Genomic DNA, 19291 nt, shown 5'->3' on the forward strand with positions numbered 1-19291 from the left:
ATTCATGAAACAATAAAAGGTTCGTTATTATTATTATCATTACTTGAGACCGGATTTTAAAGGGAAAAAAAATTACTCTAGTTTATTTTTGCACTCCACTAAAAATATTATTTTAAATGAAAGCACAATATATACCATTCATATACAAAAATGGATACATTAAATATCATATGAAGTAAAGTAAAACAAATGCAAGAAATTTATTTTATATGTGAATGGTATACATGCCAGGAGCACATTTGCAATAAATTTGACCCTATGCACTGTTAGTCTACAGTACACCAGTGGATTCCCAAGAAGAGTTGAGAGAAAGAATTGTGACATCCGCCCAATACATAAGAGACAGAGTGTCAACGCGAGTGACTGTGTCTGAAGTACGCCGCAGGCTGCGTGCTTGCATACGTAACCGCGGGAGGCAATTTAACAGGATTTGTAGTTTTTGTAACAGTTAATTCTGACAACCTGGAATCATGAGAATGGTATATAACATTATTATTTCACTAATTTTTGTCCCTCTATTTCTCACAACCGACAACTTCTTTTCACTTTACAAAGATGTCTACAACGCACCTTCTCCACTTTTTATTCAGATTTTTCCCCCAACCCGTGTGCCAATTGACAACATTTGTATATTTTTGGAGAGCTTATGAAACGAAGTTTTTTCCGTAATTTTTGCGCTAAGTGTGTTACCAATTTTTTGAGTAATCCTCTTCGATTTAAACGATAATTTCCAAATTTCTTCATGACGTGTGCACCAATGACTGTATCTTTCTGTGAGTATGGGAATTATGGGCATGAATTTTTTCCCCAGTAGTCACTCATTCGTCAGCTGTTAGCAACGTGTCGATTAAGTGTCCAGGGTGTAGTAGTTTTTTCACAATTATTAGTTTTTTGGTTGCAAGTCGGAATATTTCACGAAAATCTACAAACTGCAATAACTCGAAACCCATTGATTTCCGACCCGCGGTGCATAGGGTCAAATTTGTTGCAAATGTGCTCTAGTATTACCCCTTTCCAGGAATAGGTCGAATTACCAATCACCCTGTATATATAAAAAGGTAAAGTGCTCCCCTGTGCTTAGCACCATGCCATGAAGGCGTATAAGGGGTGTGGGGGATATGCCCAACACTTTCTTGATCCGGTCGTGAGTGGAGGTGATGTGATCAGCATCATGCCCCTGACCACCTTTACCCCCCAGGTACCAATGTCATTCGATGCTGGGTGGGTGGCGGGGCCGCTTCCAATGTTAGAAAAGTTCCCGGATTTGAACTGGCCAGGGATCAAACCCAGGACCTTTAGCATGGTAGTCAGACGCGTTACCGACTGAGCCACTGCGGCCATACATATAATATATGGTAATATATACTATATATATTGTGCTTTCATTTAAAACAATATTTTTAATGGAGTGCAAAAATAAACTAGAGGACTTTTTCATTTCCTTTTTTGAAGGTAAATTACAGCGAATAATCTTACCATCCATTTCGATGAAATCTTCCATGAAACAACTTACTGGATTCCATAACTTGCTGCCACATTTACCTGGCTTTCCCATTTCACTGACACTCATCACTGTCACAGTAAAGTTAAAACTATTCTAAAAAACTTCACAATAAAAGTCTAAATCTAGCAGATTACAATGCGTTCGTTGCTGTGTAAGCCCAGATCGCATTGTTTCAACAATCACTGCAACCTACTCCCAACAATTATGGAGGGAATGTAAGGCAGAAGGCGCTTTTCTTTCTTTCCTCTAAGCTGCACCAAATAGATAATTGTTGAATGTCTTGTTCAGGGAATAAACAGTCGTACAAAATATTGGATATCTTGTCAATAAAGGGACCAAGGAAGATGTTTTTAGAAAGGAAAAAAACAGAATGTGGGCTGAAAAAGGTAAAAAAAAAAAAGGGAAATCAAAACCATGTAATCTTGTTGGTGGAAGATCATTATCAACACTGTTGTTATTAATTCCATGATCCATGTTGAAAAATTAAAAAGGAATTCCCTTTAAAATCCAGTCACTAATTATTACTATAAAAATATACAGGGTGACTCATAAGTTTCCATACAAATGGTGAAAACGGTGACTAATGTTTATTTTTCCTTTTCAGGCAGGTGAACCAATGAAAAAGAGATGCCACTAACGAAGGAAGAATGGATTGACATCATTCTGTTGGCTGGGAGTGATACCACCCGTCATGTAATATGTACATTCAATGCAACCCACAGAACGCAGATAACCCATGACACCGTGGCCAAACTTATCAAGAAATTCAGAAAGACAGGTTCCGTCGCAGACGAAAGCAGGCCTGGAAGACCAAAGACAGCAACAGATGAAAGGAGGGTAACGCAGGTGCTGACAGCAATGACCAGGAGTCCCGACAAAGGGGACCCAACACCTCTCTGTGGAAATTGGAATCAGCCAAAGCAGTGTCATGCGCATTTTGCAAGTGAACAAGTGGCACCCATACAAGCTGCAGCTCTTGCAACATCTTACAGAGCATAGAGCAGAGTTCTGTGAAAGGGCACTGAACATGAACCAGAATATTCCTGGTTTTGTTAGTTCTTTTTTCAGATGAGGCTAATTTTTATGTCACTGGTGAAGTGAACAGGCAAAATGTCAGGTACTGGACAGATAGCAATCCACATTGGATGTTGGACTGCAACATTCAAGGGGAAACTCATGGTGTGGTGCGAGATTTGGGGTAACAGGATTGTTGGTCCTTTTTTTCATTGAGGGAAACCTCAACGCGACGCGTTATCTCGACATGTTGAAAAATGACATCATCATGTCAATCCTGGATGAAAGTGGGGACTTTTCTGCACTCTTCCAGCACGAAGGGGCACCAGCGCATTATGGCACTGAAGTGTGCCAATGGTTCAACCAGCAGTTTCCTGGGCATTGGATTGGTCGACGTGGTCCGGTGGAGTGGCCACCAAGGTTGCCAGATCTCACTCCCATGGATTTTTACCTTTGGGGACACCTGAAATCGATTGTGTACCAGAAGAACCATAATGTTGACCATCTTAAAAGGAGAATCACACAAGCTTGCAATCAAGTCACAGGAGAAACATTGTCATGTGTTTGCCAAAATTGGTTAGAGCACCTAGCATTGTGTTTGGACATGGAATGGAGACATGTGGAACATATCCTTTAACTGTAGCATAAAATAATCCCATTTGTAAAAAGATAATACACATTAGTCACCGTTTTCACCATTTGTATGGAGACTCGCCCTGTAGTATTCCAGAACACATGTCATCAACACATTAAAAAGTATAAAAACTTGATGACTTCATCATCTTACTGGTTGGCACATAGGAGACGTACTACAGAATTCATGTATATCTTCCAATGCCAGTAATTTCCACATAATTCCAATATCCTTAAGAAATTCCCTGTTGGAAGATACTGGGTACAGCAAAAATTTTATGGACACCCATGTTTACCTTATTCAAAAATCCAAATATCTTTAGGTTCTGGCATTGGAACAAGAAATCAGGTACCTGGATGCAGAACAAAAATTCTAGTTCCCAGATCCATAACAAAAAAACCAAGTACTTGGATCTGGTACAGAGAATTGGGTATCCAGATCTGGAACGGTGAATCAGGTACCTACAGGATGTCCCAAAAGTCTCCACACATAGGGAAAAATTACTATACTCAGTTGTGTTACAGAATGTTCTCAATGTGGTTGCCATCAAGTCTCAGATACAGATCAACGCATTTGCGCCAGTTTTGCCGAACATGTAGCAAGATATCTGGCGTCCCACGAGTGCAGGTGTCGATAATGCAAGCTTTCAGATGAAGCATATCCTTGATTTTCCCCTGGTAGATGATCGGACTTCAAATGTCCCCACAGGTAAAAATTAAGGGGCGTGAGGTCTGGAGATTTAGTGGTTCGGGAACTCTACATTTAGCAACAAAAGAAAGAACAATGTATGGAGACTTTCGGGACACCCTGTAGATATTTCAGGACATGGATCTGGCCATCCCTAGTACATACCTAGCACAATAATGCAAAATAATTCAAATTTTCCTGAAGGGAACAAACTTCGCAGGTATTTATGTATACAAGTGCTTAGATGTAAGATTCAAAGAGAAAAGGGTAATTGCTACAAACCTTACTTGACTTGTTTCAGGCAAAATTCTCACAAAACCTGCACACTGCTCATAAGTCTTTGGTCCAATACCTTTCACAAGTTTCAACTGTTCTCTGTTCTTGAAGGGTCCATTGGCTTTCCTCCAATCAATGATGCTCTGAGCTTTTGTTGCATTCAAACCAGCTATTCTCCTGAAAATGCAATTTCAACCAGTAATGATATGGTGTTCATGTCCAATTTGCTACACTCACTACATCATTTCTTTTAATTTTAGTAAATATTATGTAGTTTTCTAACAGAGAGAGAAAATGTTAGTGGCGACCATTAATCTGTGCTGTTCAGTTGTCTACAGTGGTTCAGGCCAAAGAATGGACTTGGAAATTCTATTTTTATCTTTTCTGTCGAAAGACAGGGAGGGTCACATGAACCGCTGAACCAATCGGCTTTGTCCAGTTGCCGTGGTGGTGAGGAGAAATTCTCGTGGTATTTTGGTTGCCAAATTTTCCATTTCAAGTCGTTTTAGAAACAGGTGGCACCCTCTACAAGGTCAAGACGGCGAAGCCTAATGGTTGCTGCTGCGCAGGAAGCGAATGGGTCTCCGATTCCCTGTCTCTCCCTCAAATGCGAGCGAAGGGTGCATGTTGATAGGAAGAGGTGTCGTGTACGACTGGACAAAAATCAGGCATCTAGCAACCGGTAGCAACACCACTTTCCCCCCCTTGAACTGGAGGCGAAAAGTCTAGGTTTCCTCAAGTCCATTCTTTGGCCGGGCAGACTTTATATACAGGACAGCAAATGTTTCTTTTTTGAGGGCACGTAGGATCATAAGACCCCAGTGCACTACACATTACTAAGAAAAACTGTTCGCATTGATGTCCTAAAATTCGTAAAAGTTTGTTGGTGATGTTACAGAGATCCTGTATAAATGTTACACAATGTTCAAAGGAAACAATATAATTATCTAATACTGGCAAGTACAAAGACATTTAATTTTCCTGACTCTTCCATTGCTTCCAACCCATGGTGGACTGGTTATCACAATATGCTACGATGCCAGGGGTTCCGGATTCGAATCCTGGCCTGGGCATTCTTTGTAAATGTTCATCAATTTCACCATATCATCACTAATCCTCACAATTGGCCAAAAGTGGCCAACATGCAATGCTAAATAACAAAAAATCAAATCAAATCAAACCATTCATTAGTCATGATGTGATTTCCCAACGATATACACAAAACAAGTGAAAAGAACAGAACTTTTAGAAAATAAATCCTACCTTAAAACAAAAAGGCTAGCTCGGTTTAGATCCACTCCAACATAGCTCACACACTCCATCATCACTTCATCTAAAGCTGATTGTAACTTATTGCTAGGAATGTCATGTTGGTACATTCCCACTCCTAGGTGACGAGGCTCAACTTTTACGTATTCTGCAAGTGGATCTTGTAAGCGCCTTGCCAAAATAACTGCAAATTTCAGACAGAAGAACAAATGTAGGTACTTATTAAAAATAAAAAATAAAACAATTTACAGGGTTGCTACGATTTTTTGATTATGAAATTCCCTGACATTTCCACGTTTTCCAGTCCAAAAATGAAATTTTTCCAGACATATTTATCATCATGATTTTTCCTTTTGAACCTTGTGTTTTTCAATTAAATATATAATCCGTTAATTATTACGAATATTTACTTTCAAAACTTTTTTTTAGCAAATGTCATTCTACACACACAAGAACATGTGAAAATTCGAAAAGTAAAATGTAAAATTACAATCGGCATCAAATGTATTGGGTGCTACAATCACGTGCATCTATCCTTCAGGCTAAGGTAACTAGAGGTACATTATTTCACCATAACAGATCTCCACAATATAAAAACAACAGAAAAAGTTCATAAACCATGCACAAGTTTCCATTTTCTGGCGAATTTATAGTGTCGTGCTGCATTTTTGCTTACATTTATAAGTACACAGCATCTGCAGAAATTTTTGTTGTACAACCTCTGACAATAAAGTTCAGTGAATGATCCTGAATAAAGTAGACGAATTCTTAATGAAACCTACCTTACTGTCCCTCGAAGTAGTCCCCTCCCATGGCTATTCACCGTTGAGAACATGTGTAGATGTCCTGGAAACTTTTAGAAAAGTATTCTTTCGGGATGGTGTTCAAGACCCTCGTCACGTTCCGTTGGATGTCCGGAATATCCTCAAATCTCTGACCTTTCAAAGCGATTTTGAGGCGTGGGAAGAGAAAGAAATCTGGAGGATTCAGATACAAATTTCTTGCAATGCATTGCTACAGAGGATGAGAGCTGGTGTGTGAGGTACGACCCTGAAACGAAATGCCAAAGCATGGAATGGCGTTCTCCTGCATCACCCCGTCGGAAGAAGGTCAAGGCGTAAAAATCACGCGTCAAGACGATGCTTATCAGAGGGAACAACAATTTTTCCGCCTTGGCCTTCTTTCGACGGGGTGATGCAGGAGAATGCCATTCCATGCTTTGGCGTTTTGTTTCAGGGTCGTACCTCACACACCAGCTCTCATCCTCTGTAGCAATGAATTGCAAGAAATTTGTATCTGAATCCTCCAGATTTCTTTCTCTTCCCACGCCTCAAAATCGCTTTGAAAGGTCAGAGATTTGAGGATATTCCGGACATCCAACGGAAAGTGACGAGGGTCTTGAACACCATCCCGAAAGAAGACTTTTCTAAAAGTTTCCAGGACATGTACAGCTGTTCTCAACGGTGCATAGCCATGGGAGGGGACTACTTTGAAGGACAGTAAGATAGGTTTCATTAAGAATTCGTCTACTTTCGATATTCAGGATCATTCACCGAACTTTATTGTCAGAGGTTGTATATAGGGATTCTATAGGTTTGATTGATTGATTTGGTGTTTTAAGTCCACTTTATGCATAGTAAGGCTAATCGGGACTGGACCTACAGTTTAAAGTGGGATCTGAACCACTGTGTGCCTCCACCGAGCATCGAACCCGGTAACCCTTGATTATAAGGCAACGACGCTACCACTGCACCATCAGGGAGGCCAGGAATTCTATAGGAAATGCCAACAAGACTAAGATCTATAAAATAATAGACGATAACCTCATCTTCACCAACCTTTCTGATAATTATGATCATATTGTCAATGTAGTTTAGTTATTATTTCAGATAGTATCTGAACTGCAAGTTCTAGTTTGATATTCTTTTTAATATCTACTATTATAAAAGTGAAAATTTTACTATAGAAATTCAAAGGAACCATAATTTCACACAAGACTGAGAATCATAAGAATGAAAGAAACAAGTTTCTAAACTGAATCCATAAGTGGAAGTTAACTGCTTCAACTTTTTCTCTTGCAGGCTCCAAAATGCACGGAAGTTCCAGATGATCTGCAAAATTCCCCGATTTTTCCCTCACAAGCCAAATTCCCTGACATTTCCATGTTTTGCAGATGCGTAGCAATCCTGAATCTATCATATCATATCATAGTGGGCCACAGTAACCGAGTTGGTAGAGCATCTGGCTACCATATGGAAGATCTGGTTTCAAATCGCAGGGCCAGTGATCTGAACAAGGAATTTTTCCAGTCATTCCACCAGTTTATGCATGTCTCTGAGGCCCACCCAGCCTCACATCTAAGGGCAACCCTTGGGGGTAAAGGCAGCCGGGCATGATGCTGATCACATCATCCCAACAATAGCCAAGATCAAGAATATGTGGAACTTTATCTCCACATCACCCCATATGCCTTCACGGCATGTGTGCATACGTACAAGGGCACCATAACCTTTTTTGTACCTTTTATTTACCATATTAAAAAATATCGGTATGGTAGGACCTGACTATACATTCCAGCATTTGACATTTTCCCTTCATTATACATTCATTCCTCATGATTCGAATAGGTAAGGTCGGTAAAGGTAAAGTTCCCAATACAATTTGCACCATGTCACGAGCCATATTTAGGGACATCCCCATATGTCCATTTGAGAGGTGATGTGATCAGCACCATGCTCTGGCCCCCTTAACTCCCCAGGGACACATATATTTGAGAGCTACTTTATGCAGGGATAATCCTGGAAAAAGTCTGACATTAGATCACCCAACCTGGTAATAAAACTCGGGTCTCCGAACGGCAGCCAGACACCATACCGACTAGACTACCGTGACTCACATGAACCCAATAGAGAAAAACATTATTTATAAAGTTTCCCCATATTTTTAATTCTTTCACCTTGATTCCTTGAAAAACTTTTAAAAAATAAAATCGAAGTCCAACTAATATGGAAAGTAATTTTTACTTGATAAAAATAAAAAGAGAAGTTGTAATTCTTTAAATTAGGCACACACAGGAGATGTACTTCGTAGATTTTCAGCGAAAAATGCAGGCTCGACCGGGACTTGAACCTAGGTCTCTGGCTTTTCGTGCCATTGCTCTACCACTGAGCTACCGAGCCAGCCCGGCTCCCCTAAATTTATTTCTTTCGCTGGGATAAACAAGGCAACGTCGACATCTACAGTGTTTCAAAGGCAACAGATTATGTTGGGGTAGCACTTGCAGAGACGATTCCACACTGGTAAAACAGAGACAGTATAAAATCAGGTGAAGCCAGGCTGGCTCGGTAGCTCAGCGGTAGAGGAACGGCACGGAATGCCAGAGACCCGGGTTTGAATCCTGTTCGAGCCTGCATTTTCCACTGAAAAATCTACATACTACATCTCCTCTGTGTGCCTAATTTAAAGAATTGACATCTCTATGCTGGGAGGAACAAGGCAACGTCGATGTCTACAGTGTTTCAAAGGTAACAGATTCGGTTGCAGTAGCACTAGCAGAGACGATTCAACACAGGTAAAACAGCAACAGTGAAAATTCAGGCGAAGCCAGGCTGGTTTGGTTTCTTAGTGGTCGAGCAAAGACACGGAATGTCAGAGACCTGGTCCTACGCTGAAAATCTACGTAGAAGTTGTAGTGTTGTAGTGCATCGAACATAATCTTCAAGATACAATACCTGCACTAATATACATTTCTGGAATGTCATGTAGTTCTTTAGTGGCTTCCAAGCTGCATGAATATACAGATATCCCCTGGGCATTGACAGTGGCAAACTTTAGAACTAGTGGATGGAAAAATCTATGTTGTACCAGTGAGTTCAGCTCTGCTTCTACTTCCCTGGATGCATTTCCACTTCCAAGAGCCACGATTTCACATCTTTTTGAAAAGAAAGAAGAAGAAAATAGTTGTGGAAAAAATCATACACATGTTCAAGTATGATGTTATTCAAATTTTTGTCATGACTTTTTTTTAATTCATTAATTCAAATGACTCTCAATTTCAAATATTCATCAAAGTTATGCATTTTAAATTTTGGTAAGATTTTACAATACCAGACGCATCCGTAATTTCTATCCTACCTCTTATACTCACGAAATACGTAGTCCTGATGAAGTATCTGAGGTTAACATGTGGGGGTGACGTGTTGAAATTGTTAATTGACGTGTAGAAGTTGTAAAATAAGCTTTTCAAGCTTTTCAATTACCGCGATCATTCTCTGTATACAAGCACGATATGTTTGATGATATGAAGACATGACGTTGCGAATCACTTACGTAGGGAGCGTTCACTTGTTCAGCAATCTGTGTGGTGTGAGGAAGATGGCATCTTTGAAGGTAGGAAATAAAGTCCTTTCTTTCGTAAGTTTTGCTTTGAAAAAAGCTATTTTTTAGTCATTTTCAGTTGGCTACATATTAATAATATGGGGCATTCATTCATACTTCTCATACTCAATAATTTAGGACACTTGATCACGATTGTGTAGTTAAAATTTGTTGCTCAAGTTCTACGAAACTGACATTTTTGATGGTGCCTGGTCGCAATTAGTCTTAAACCCCTAGACGATGCACCGGTAGCCCCACAAACCATTCACAGTAAGGTTAGGTTAGGCAAACATAGTTAAAATTTGGGGTCATAGTAATATCAGAAATATATATTTCGTTTTTTAAGTATTGGAAACGCAAAATCTTGCGGTAAATAACGAGCAATCGTGCATTGTCGGTTGCGATCAGGGACCCCCTTTTTTGCAAATTCAACACGTGAGCACCAAATTTTAACTGCAGATTCGTGATTAGGAGCCCTAATTTATTGAGTATGCGAAATATGAACGAAATTTGGGAAGTGTCCGGTATGGTAAAATCGCTCCTAATTTTTTTAAAAATTTCAAATTGATTGATTTGTTCTACTTTATGAGACCAATGCACATTTAAATTAAACTCTTGGATTAAACTACCAGGTATCGAATTAGATGGTATAGTACTGTATATTTTAATTCCTTGTAAGATTATTCTCCTCACCATACTCAGGACAAAAAACATCCTTATTTTTTTAAATACTATTAGGCATGATATTATTTTTCCTTACAAGAATAACTGCCAATACATGCAACCAAATTAATAAATTTGCATGATACTTGTGTCATATCCAAGAGAGATGCATTATCTTATACACATCATTAATTTGAAGACTTATGAGGTTTGAATTTCAAAAATAGGCACCAACCTATAAACCATGTGTTTGTCTTGTTCAGTGGTTTGCCCAAGGGGGAAAGGGGTTGGTGAGAGTCATAACTCCCCTTTGGCACAATATTAATAAATAAATAACACTAAAAGCAAGAAAAAATGGCAAAAAGAGTGCTGGTAAAAAAAAGGTAAAGTGCTCCCCTGTGCATAGCACCATGCTATGAAGGCATATAGGGGGTGTGGGGGTAATGCCCCACACTTTCTTGATCCGGTCGTTGTTGGGGGTGATGTGATCAGCATCATGCCCCTGACTGCCTTTACCCCCCAGGGTTTCCCCCAGGTACCCATGTTATTCGACGCTGGGTGGGCACCGGGGCCGCTTCCATCGTTAGAAAAGTTCCGGATTTGAACCGACCGGGGATCAAACCCGGGACCTTGAGCATGGTAGTCAGACGCGTTACCAACTGAGCCACCGTGGCCACTGCAAAAAGAGTGCTGACAACTAAAAAAATTATATATAACCCCTCCCCCTTGAAAATCCTTGGTACGCCACTGGTCTTGTTGATTGCAAATAGGCTAATTGGGACCAAACCTACAGTTGAAAGTTGGATCCAAATTACTATGTGCCTCCACTGATATTGAACCTGGAGCCCCTTGATTACAAGCTGCCAATTTCCTCTACTAACCCTCCTTGATGGCATAGTGGCAGCGTCGTTGCCTTGTAATCAAAGGGTTCTGGGTTCGATACACAGTAGAGGCATATAGTGCGAATCCCACTTTAAACTGCAGGTTCAGTTCCAATTAGCCTTTCAGTGCATAAAGTGGATTTAAAATCAACATCAACTTCTGCTTACCATCAGATGTCTTTTTTCAGAATCTGAAAATTTGGTAGCCTCAATTTTAGGAAACAAATTAAAACAAGATTGTTATAGTAAACAACAATCTTATTAAGTTCCATAGAAAGACAATTAAAATAATAATAAAAACTCTTACCCATATGAAATCATTGTGTCCTTTAGTTTAATCATGTTTGGATGAGTTGAAAGAGGACCTCTATACCTACTCTTCCTCAGAAAATCTGCAAGCCCTGTATATAGTACCTCACCAGTACACGAAATAATAGCCACTTTGATCCCATCTCGGCCTATGATGAAAAAGAGTGTGACAAGTATGAAAGAACACATTCCTACCTTACCTTCAATTCCACTACCCTAACTCTGACCAAAATGCTGTACCAAAAATAAACTTTGACAGAGCTTGCATTTATATTGAGAAACAGCCAACACAGGGAAACATTTTCCTACTACATTGTATCTAAAGATATCTCTTTGGCGGTTATGCGGAGATAGGTAATTAACTCTGATGAGCTTACTTTTCATTTTTCCGCGTAAACTCATGATCGAAACAAAAGATGAAAGAAAAATGGATCGGCCTCCCCAACATCCTGACCTAACCAAGAAAATTCAAAAAGTTCTAACCAGGCACAGTTTCTAGATAGCAGACCAACCCCCTCCTTCCATAGCCTCCCACCTAACCCATTTCAAACGATATTACACTGACCCCAATGCAAGAAGTGGCGTCTACATGATCACCTGCACATGTGGAGGCAAGTATGTAGGTATGACAAACTGCCGACTTGATGACAGGCTCAAGGAGCATGATGCTGACCACAGACTTGGGAGGAGAAGAACAGGCCTTTCCTGCCACCTCATAGACGAAAACCATAATATAGACTCTGCCAAAACAGTCTTGCAAGCAAAATCCACATTGGAAAGGTTTTCAAAGGAAACCTATGCAATAGTGACCATGCCCGCCGACCTCAACACTAACCCCGAAGCCCTCAATAAAACCTGTCTTCCCGCTATCAGGAATATGCACACCCACCCAACCTGCTCCTTCCCCACGACAAGAAACCAAGCACGGACCTCAAGCATTTGCAAAAAAGCCCACCTGTGCATACGAACAAGCACCGTTCCACGAAAGCAGACGAGAGCGAGAACCACCACATACAGCGCCAAAACCCCGATGCACGATAAAAGAGGGAAGCACACGAGAACAGCAGAAAGTGAAAGGACTGCGTCAACTAGCACCTCCACGAGCACAAGTGGAAGAAAAAGGAACCATGCCACACGCAGCAACACAGTAAATGCCTGACGAGGCCACCAGACAAGTGGCGAAATCGAATGCGAGAAAAGTTTACGTGGAAAAATGAAAAGTAAGCTTATCAGAGTTAATTTTCCTACTAGTTATGCATCCATGGCAAGGATTGATTAATAGTTAAAATTACAATGGGTGCATCAGGAGTGATGCTATATGCACCTTTCCCCAAATAAAGGAACATAAGCTTCTGCACCTTTCCCCGAATAAAGGAACATACGCTTCATAACAACAGAATTAAAACAACAAAATATAGTGGCTGTAGCAAATATTATGGACATGAACACCTTATCAGGAGCTCACTGTAACTTCAAATGAAGAGGTTTCCTCTACCAATAAATCTTAACCCATCAGCTCAGCTGCATAAGTATTTCATTTTGGTAAGCAATGACTAATTAGCTTTAAATTTAATTTACTTGTATTAAAAGTTCCTTCTCTACCTTCAGAAAATATCCACCTGAACTAATATAACATATATTTATGTAATTTGTTAAACAGCATAAAGGTAACTAACAACAAAACATGAAAAATCTTCTTTAACATACCTGGATCAATTCCCATTACCACTTTTCCTGGAAAAGGTGGGGTAAGAAGAATCATCTTTAGATTTTTCGCAAACACATCCACAGCAGCTTTCTCTGCCTTTTCAGTTAATTCTGTCCGCACATGCTTTATCACAAATGGAAAAACTGCAAAATGCATAAAATTGAATAAAATGATTACATAAACATAACTAATCATTTCAGTATTAATTAGGGATGGGACCGATTAATCGGTACTATCGGTATTGGCCAATATAGGCATATCAGTGTATCTGTAAAATTACAGATTATTTTACCGATCCGATATATCGATAAATATCTGATAATTTAGTGCAAAATTTTGCCATTTAGTTATAATTTGTATGGATAATCTCCATGCCCTACTTTCTAAAAAAGTAAATGTCTAAATATGCAACTTCTCTTTCATTGCAGTCACCTCAAAACACACATTTATTAAGGAGGTCAATGAAACTTTCAGGTTCTTCAAGGACCATTTCTAATTTTATATCGGATCGGTAGAATATCGGTACTTTATCGGTATCGGCCAAAATTTCATATCGGCCCATCCCCTGTATAATAATGACTTGAACTGAACTACTTTTATTTATTACTCACAAGCATATAAATTATATGGCACAATTCTTTTGCCATCATCTGATACAACATTGTTTACTCAATTTTGAAATCTCATACTGTATTATAATTCTACATTAATGAAGAGCTTCATTTGAAGATGATTAAATACAACTTCAAATGAAGAGGTTCAGGTGAAGATGTTTCCTCAACGCAACTTCAAATGAAGAGCATCATAATTTACAAAAAATAAATAATCTTGTATTGAGAAATTGACAGCACAGTAAATAGTTTCTATTGTCCCTCTTTAGTTTATGGTTAATTTAAATTACTGTCAACATCATGGGTTGATCATGATGTTAAGGATCTCTGGGTTCATACCTGTTACACAAACCAAACATGATTGTCTGTACATAATGAACAGTGACAATATGGAATTAAATAACTTTCTTACACAAATATTTAATGAAGCTGTGACTTTTGCAACAAATTACACCATTCGCCTATTGATTTCAGTGAGCACTCAAAGAAGGGTGTGATTGACATTCTAATTGATAAGCAAATAAAGTAATTTTTCATAAAAGTCTCATGCAATTATTACACATTTGTGTAAGAAGAGAATTATAATGTAATTATGCTATGGATTTAAATAATTTAACTTTAATATATATCTGAAAATTTACATCATTTAAAGTTAAAGATGTCAATACAATCATTGTACTTTGAGCTGTCAAGAATTTTCTCCCAACATGGTTCATGTGTGTTTCGTGAAATTTCTTACTGACTAAACTTAGTGATATTACTAGGGCTCAGCCGAAAATATTTTGCACTGATGCTCTAAAAAAGGTACAGATTTCCTTGTGCATTGCAGCCATGAATGTCCGGAAGGGGGAAGCATGGGGAGATGCCCCCCTGAAAAATGAGTTACCATACCATAAAATTACATATTACACACATATATATACGAGGGGGTATCAAAACGTTCGTGCAATCTCCTGGAAGGAAACAAACTAGAAAACCCCTCGGATATGTGTATTGTACAATGGCCCTTCTAGGTTAAGCACACAAATTTTTGTTTGTTTTGTATGTTTATTGCTATCCTTTTTTTACACGTGAATAAATGAAGGTGTCATGATTGACAAAATTGAGGCAAGGAGCATCATCAAATTCCTGCATCTCCAGGGGAAAGCAGCGAAGCAAATTCACGATGAGATGAAAGCAGTGAACGGGGAGGAAAGCCCATCCTATGAGATGGTTTCCAACTGGAAACGGCAGTTCCAAACCTGTCACATGCTAATTTCACATGCCCCTAGGACAGGCAGACCATCCTTCACAAATGATGCCACATTGATGGAGAAAGTGGAGAAGATGATAATGGAAGACAGGGGATCACCATTGAAAGTATGATGGCTGTAATCGGTGTTAGTTATGGGTCCATCTGGAATATCATCCATCACCAGCTGCACCTTCATCAAGTGTCGGCACGGTGGATGCCACAATTGCTCACCCCTTTCCAGAAGAGGACTAGAGAGGAAGCAGCACTAGAGATGTTAGGCCGCTGTGAGCTGCATGAAGAGGATTCTTTCAGCAGACTGGTTACAATGGACGAAAGCTGGACCTACCTTTATGACCCAGAATCAAAGGAGATGAGTAAGCAGTGGAAACAGCTCCTCACCGCCCCCCAAAAAGGCAAGAGTGCAAAAGTCAGCCGCTAAGGTGATGCTGTCCGTTTTCCGGGACTGTGAGGGAGTCATCCTAACGGACTACCTGCCACAGGCTCAAACAATCACAAGTGACTATTCTTGTGATCTTTTAGCTCGGTTACGTCAAAAATTGAAGGTGAAAAGGCGAGGAAAGCTCACAAAAGGAGTGCTGCTATTGGCAGACAATGCACCAGCCCATTCTGCCCATGCATCCATTTCGAAAACAGTTCAATTAGGATACGAAATTTTGCCCCACCCTCCATATTACCCAGACTTGGTACCGAGTGACTTCTTCCTCTTTCCGGAAATGAAGCGTCCACTCAAAGGATGCCGCTTTGACACGAGGGACGATGTCATTTCTGAGGTGGAACAGTGGATTCAGGCCCAAAATGCAGTGTTGTATAAAAACAGCTTCCGCAAGGTGAAAGACCGCTGGCAGAAATGTATCACCGAGCATGGCGACTATGTGGAGAAGGCCTAATGCCACCATGATTTCGTACTTGTCCAAAGTTGTTTTCTTCCAGGTGATTGCACAAACTTTTTGATACCCCCTCGTATATTTCATTTCAGTCTTTCTACTTAATGTACGAAACCAAAGAAGTGCATACTTTTCTTATTGTACGTATAGTTAAGGCTCCTCTCAAGCATGTACAATCTGAACTCATACTGCAAACCTTTACTGAACCAATGGCGCTGGCAAAATTCCTTGATCCTATATTGCAATGGTGTTTGAGGAAGTATATTCACATTTAAAACTTTCAGTTTTTCTCCTCTGTTAATAGCAAGAACCTGAAATTGCACGACATAAATTAGGAATGGGCTGATGTGAAATTTTTTGCTGGCAAAAGTACTACTAGAGCATTTATTGATAGCAATAATGAGGTTCATGCATATTTTATGGTGATGGAAACATGAAACATAACATTACACACTGCACTGTTCATTTTTGAGGTTTTTGAATGGTATCAGCAGGCCCGTAGCCAGGGAGGGACATAGGGGGGCTCAGCCTCCCCCCTGGAACTTCCACCAGCCCCCTTGACATTAGGTAAAACTATTTTGTATTCTAATTTGTTTGAGGTGAAGAGTGAAAATGTAGACAGAACATATAATTTTGTTCACAACTTCGTTTGTTCATCTTGTTTATGAGCAGAAGTCTAAGCAGCCGCAAGTGTTTACAAGATTCTCTAGACTTTAGAAAGTTCTTTCATAGGGAGCCATCTTTATCTGTACCTTTCCTGCCCCTGTTGAAGCCTCTCGTTTGACAGAAATCTTTGACTTTGAACTCATTACCCACATTCCTTCCACATCTGCGTCAAATGTCAACAGATCCCAAGTTTAATTGCTTTGGCCGGGGGTGGAATGTAAGGTAGGCACTATGATTGAAGTGAATATTGTACATTTTAACATGTATGGTATAAATATCTGTATCATCAAAAATAGTATGGAGTCTGCATTAAGGGATGGTGTCAGTGGCAGTTATTAGCACTTCAAGAGATGTTTTAGAAGATATACAAAAGAAACTGTAGTATTTCTATTATATTTTAAATTAACTTAATGACTCCGACACACATAATTTACCTTCATTTAATACTAAAAAATGGACTTGGTTTACAAAGCTCCCCCTGATAACCCATGAGCCCCTCTCTTGAAGCCAGATCTGGATCGTTTGGCTGTGAACTGGGGAGTCTGCCCTAATGCACCACTATGATGCAATCACTGGTTCAGGCCAGAATAGACCAACTATTGTATGATTATACATTTTGCACATGACGTGATACTGTTACATTGGCTGTGTCGCTCCACCCCCTCTTATATCCCCAGCTACTTTTTTTAATAGTGTCATGTTCATGTTAAATTGACATAATATTATTATCAGGGAATCCTTTATTTTCGATTTCAAATGACCATCGGTAGATTATTGAGATGGGTGATGCTTCCAGATCTAGGTGGTGAAAACTAAGAATAAATTGTCATCAGAGTTAACTTTAATAGTAGCGCCCCACCCCTTTGAAAACTAACATTACCCTAGGAAGCACTTTATCCAGCCTTAGTAAATTTAGCTCCTTGAAAGTCATTTAACTCCATTTAAGGTGAAATTTAGCTCTTTTATGCGAATCAGGTTTGGCAACACTGCCAGGATGGTCGTAGAAGGCATGGAGAAATGCATTGGGCTTATGGGAGTATTATTTGATTTCTTCTCTTGGGAATATAAAACTTCCAATGGAATAGAAAAAGTTATCAAAATGAAGAGGGCAGTTTGAAGATGCATTTCACCAGCGGAAAAGTCGAAACTTCCATTGGATTAGCCGTAACTTGATGTTGAAGTTGATTCCCCATAAGGAATACATGGGATTAAGAAAATTCTAATTCATCATATTTTTCAAACATAGTGTCCAGCTCAATAATGAACATAAAAAATGCTTCCACTTGCAACATGGAGAGAAATTCACACTCTTGGATACACCCAGGTATTTCTTAAGTAGCAGTGTCCATTTGGGCGATATTGATAAAAAGGCACAATTGATGCATAACTGTAACTCCTCCCCTTAAGTCAGGGCAATAGGAAGAGCAGATTAAACCAAATTCATGAAATTGTTTTGTACAATAATCAGAAATTATTGTGGAAGTCATTATCAAGGAATTGACAAACAGTAACTGTAATAAAAACTTTACAAAGCACTGCATTCTGGTCAATTGGTTGATTCTATTTTATTTTATTGCTCACTAAAGAGGACATACATGGTAGCATTTGTCATGATCGAAACTCCCAGCTAACAGGAATTGTTTAACAATGTATATAATGTATTAGAATAACACTCATTTTGCATAACCATTTTTTTTACTTCTCCAGATACTTTCTTCTTTTCAGACTATGATGTTTAACATGCTAACAAATATGTAATGAAAGGACATTTTCATTCAAAATATACCCCACCTCCCAAAGGAAACCAGCTGGGGAGAAAAAGTTAAATCTATTTCCAGTTTCCAATCCTGGCAAGCAAACAAGCATTTAATTTCCCACAATTTCCATGTTAGTGCGAAACCATTTACGGTATTTTTATGTGAAAAACATTCTCTCCAACAATCAATTCACATAATCGTTACACATCCCTCATTTTCATATTCGAGTTACGTTTAGCTAGGTAGCCTGGCAGGAAATATAAGGAATGTGTTAACTTCAGCGCCAGCTCAGCGAAAAGCATTCGCCAGTATTTGCAGAGGAAAATGGGATGAGAGAGAAAAAGGAGAGGAGTTTTGATCAGGGTGGATGCAAGTTGCATCTTGCTCGGGACAGTTTTTCTTGGGGTTTGGAAAGGAAGAGAACAGGACAGTTGTTCCGGAGTAAGAAAAGGGGTTTTGAGTTTTGGAGAGAGGAGAGTGAGTTTGATTTTGAAGGAGATTCAGGCTGGATTATGAACAGTGAACGTGAGTTTTAGGAACTTGGAGGCAATTTAAGAGACGAACTTCAGCAAGTGAGTGAGTATTAATTTAGAAACTCTCTGATCTACGCTTCGAGAACGAGACAGGTAATATGCTTTTCTCATGCCATCCTTGCCTTTGCAGTCTTTAGGTCATTATAACCCAAATACAGGAGAGTTGCCACTCTTTAAAAGGTTCTGTAAATTTAAGTTTATTTAGGTACGTCCCGCAGCCAAGCGAGAGCTTACGGGCTACCGCTAACCTCCAATGGTAAGAA

At 39.4% G+C, this 19291-nt stretch overlaps 1 protein-coding gene across 1 annotated transcript in view; it reads right to left on the minus strand.

The window, feature by feature from the left end:
• The window catches only part of LOC145981336 (S1 RNA-binding domain-containing protein 1-like), a 61214-nt gene that overhangs the window by 17392 nt on the left and 24531 nt on the right, over positions 1–19291 (minus strand). The window contains exons 7-12 of the mRNA XM_083114552.1: positions 16203–16383; positions 13322–13465; positions 11613–11763; positions 9116–9315; positions 5379–5568; positions 4122–4292 (exon numbers count right to left, since the gene is read on the minus strand). Coding sequence (XP_082970678.1) covers positions 4122–4292; positions 5379–5568; positions 9116–9315; positions 11613–11763; positions 13322–13465; positions 16203–16383 — 1037 coding nt within the window. The remainder of the gene's footprint in view (positions 1–4121; positions 4293–5378; positions 5569–9115; positions 9316–11612; positions 11764–13321; positions 13466–16202; positions 16384–19291) is intronic.

This window comes from Lepisma saccharinum, chromosome 29 (assembly GCF_977018435.1).
Source record: "Lepisma saccharinum chromosome 29, izLepSacc3.1, whole genome shotgun sequence".
NCBI lineage: Eukaryota > Metazoa > Arthropoda > Insecta > Zygentoma > Lepismatidae > Lepisma > Lepisma saccharinum.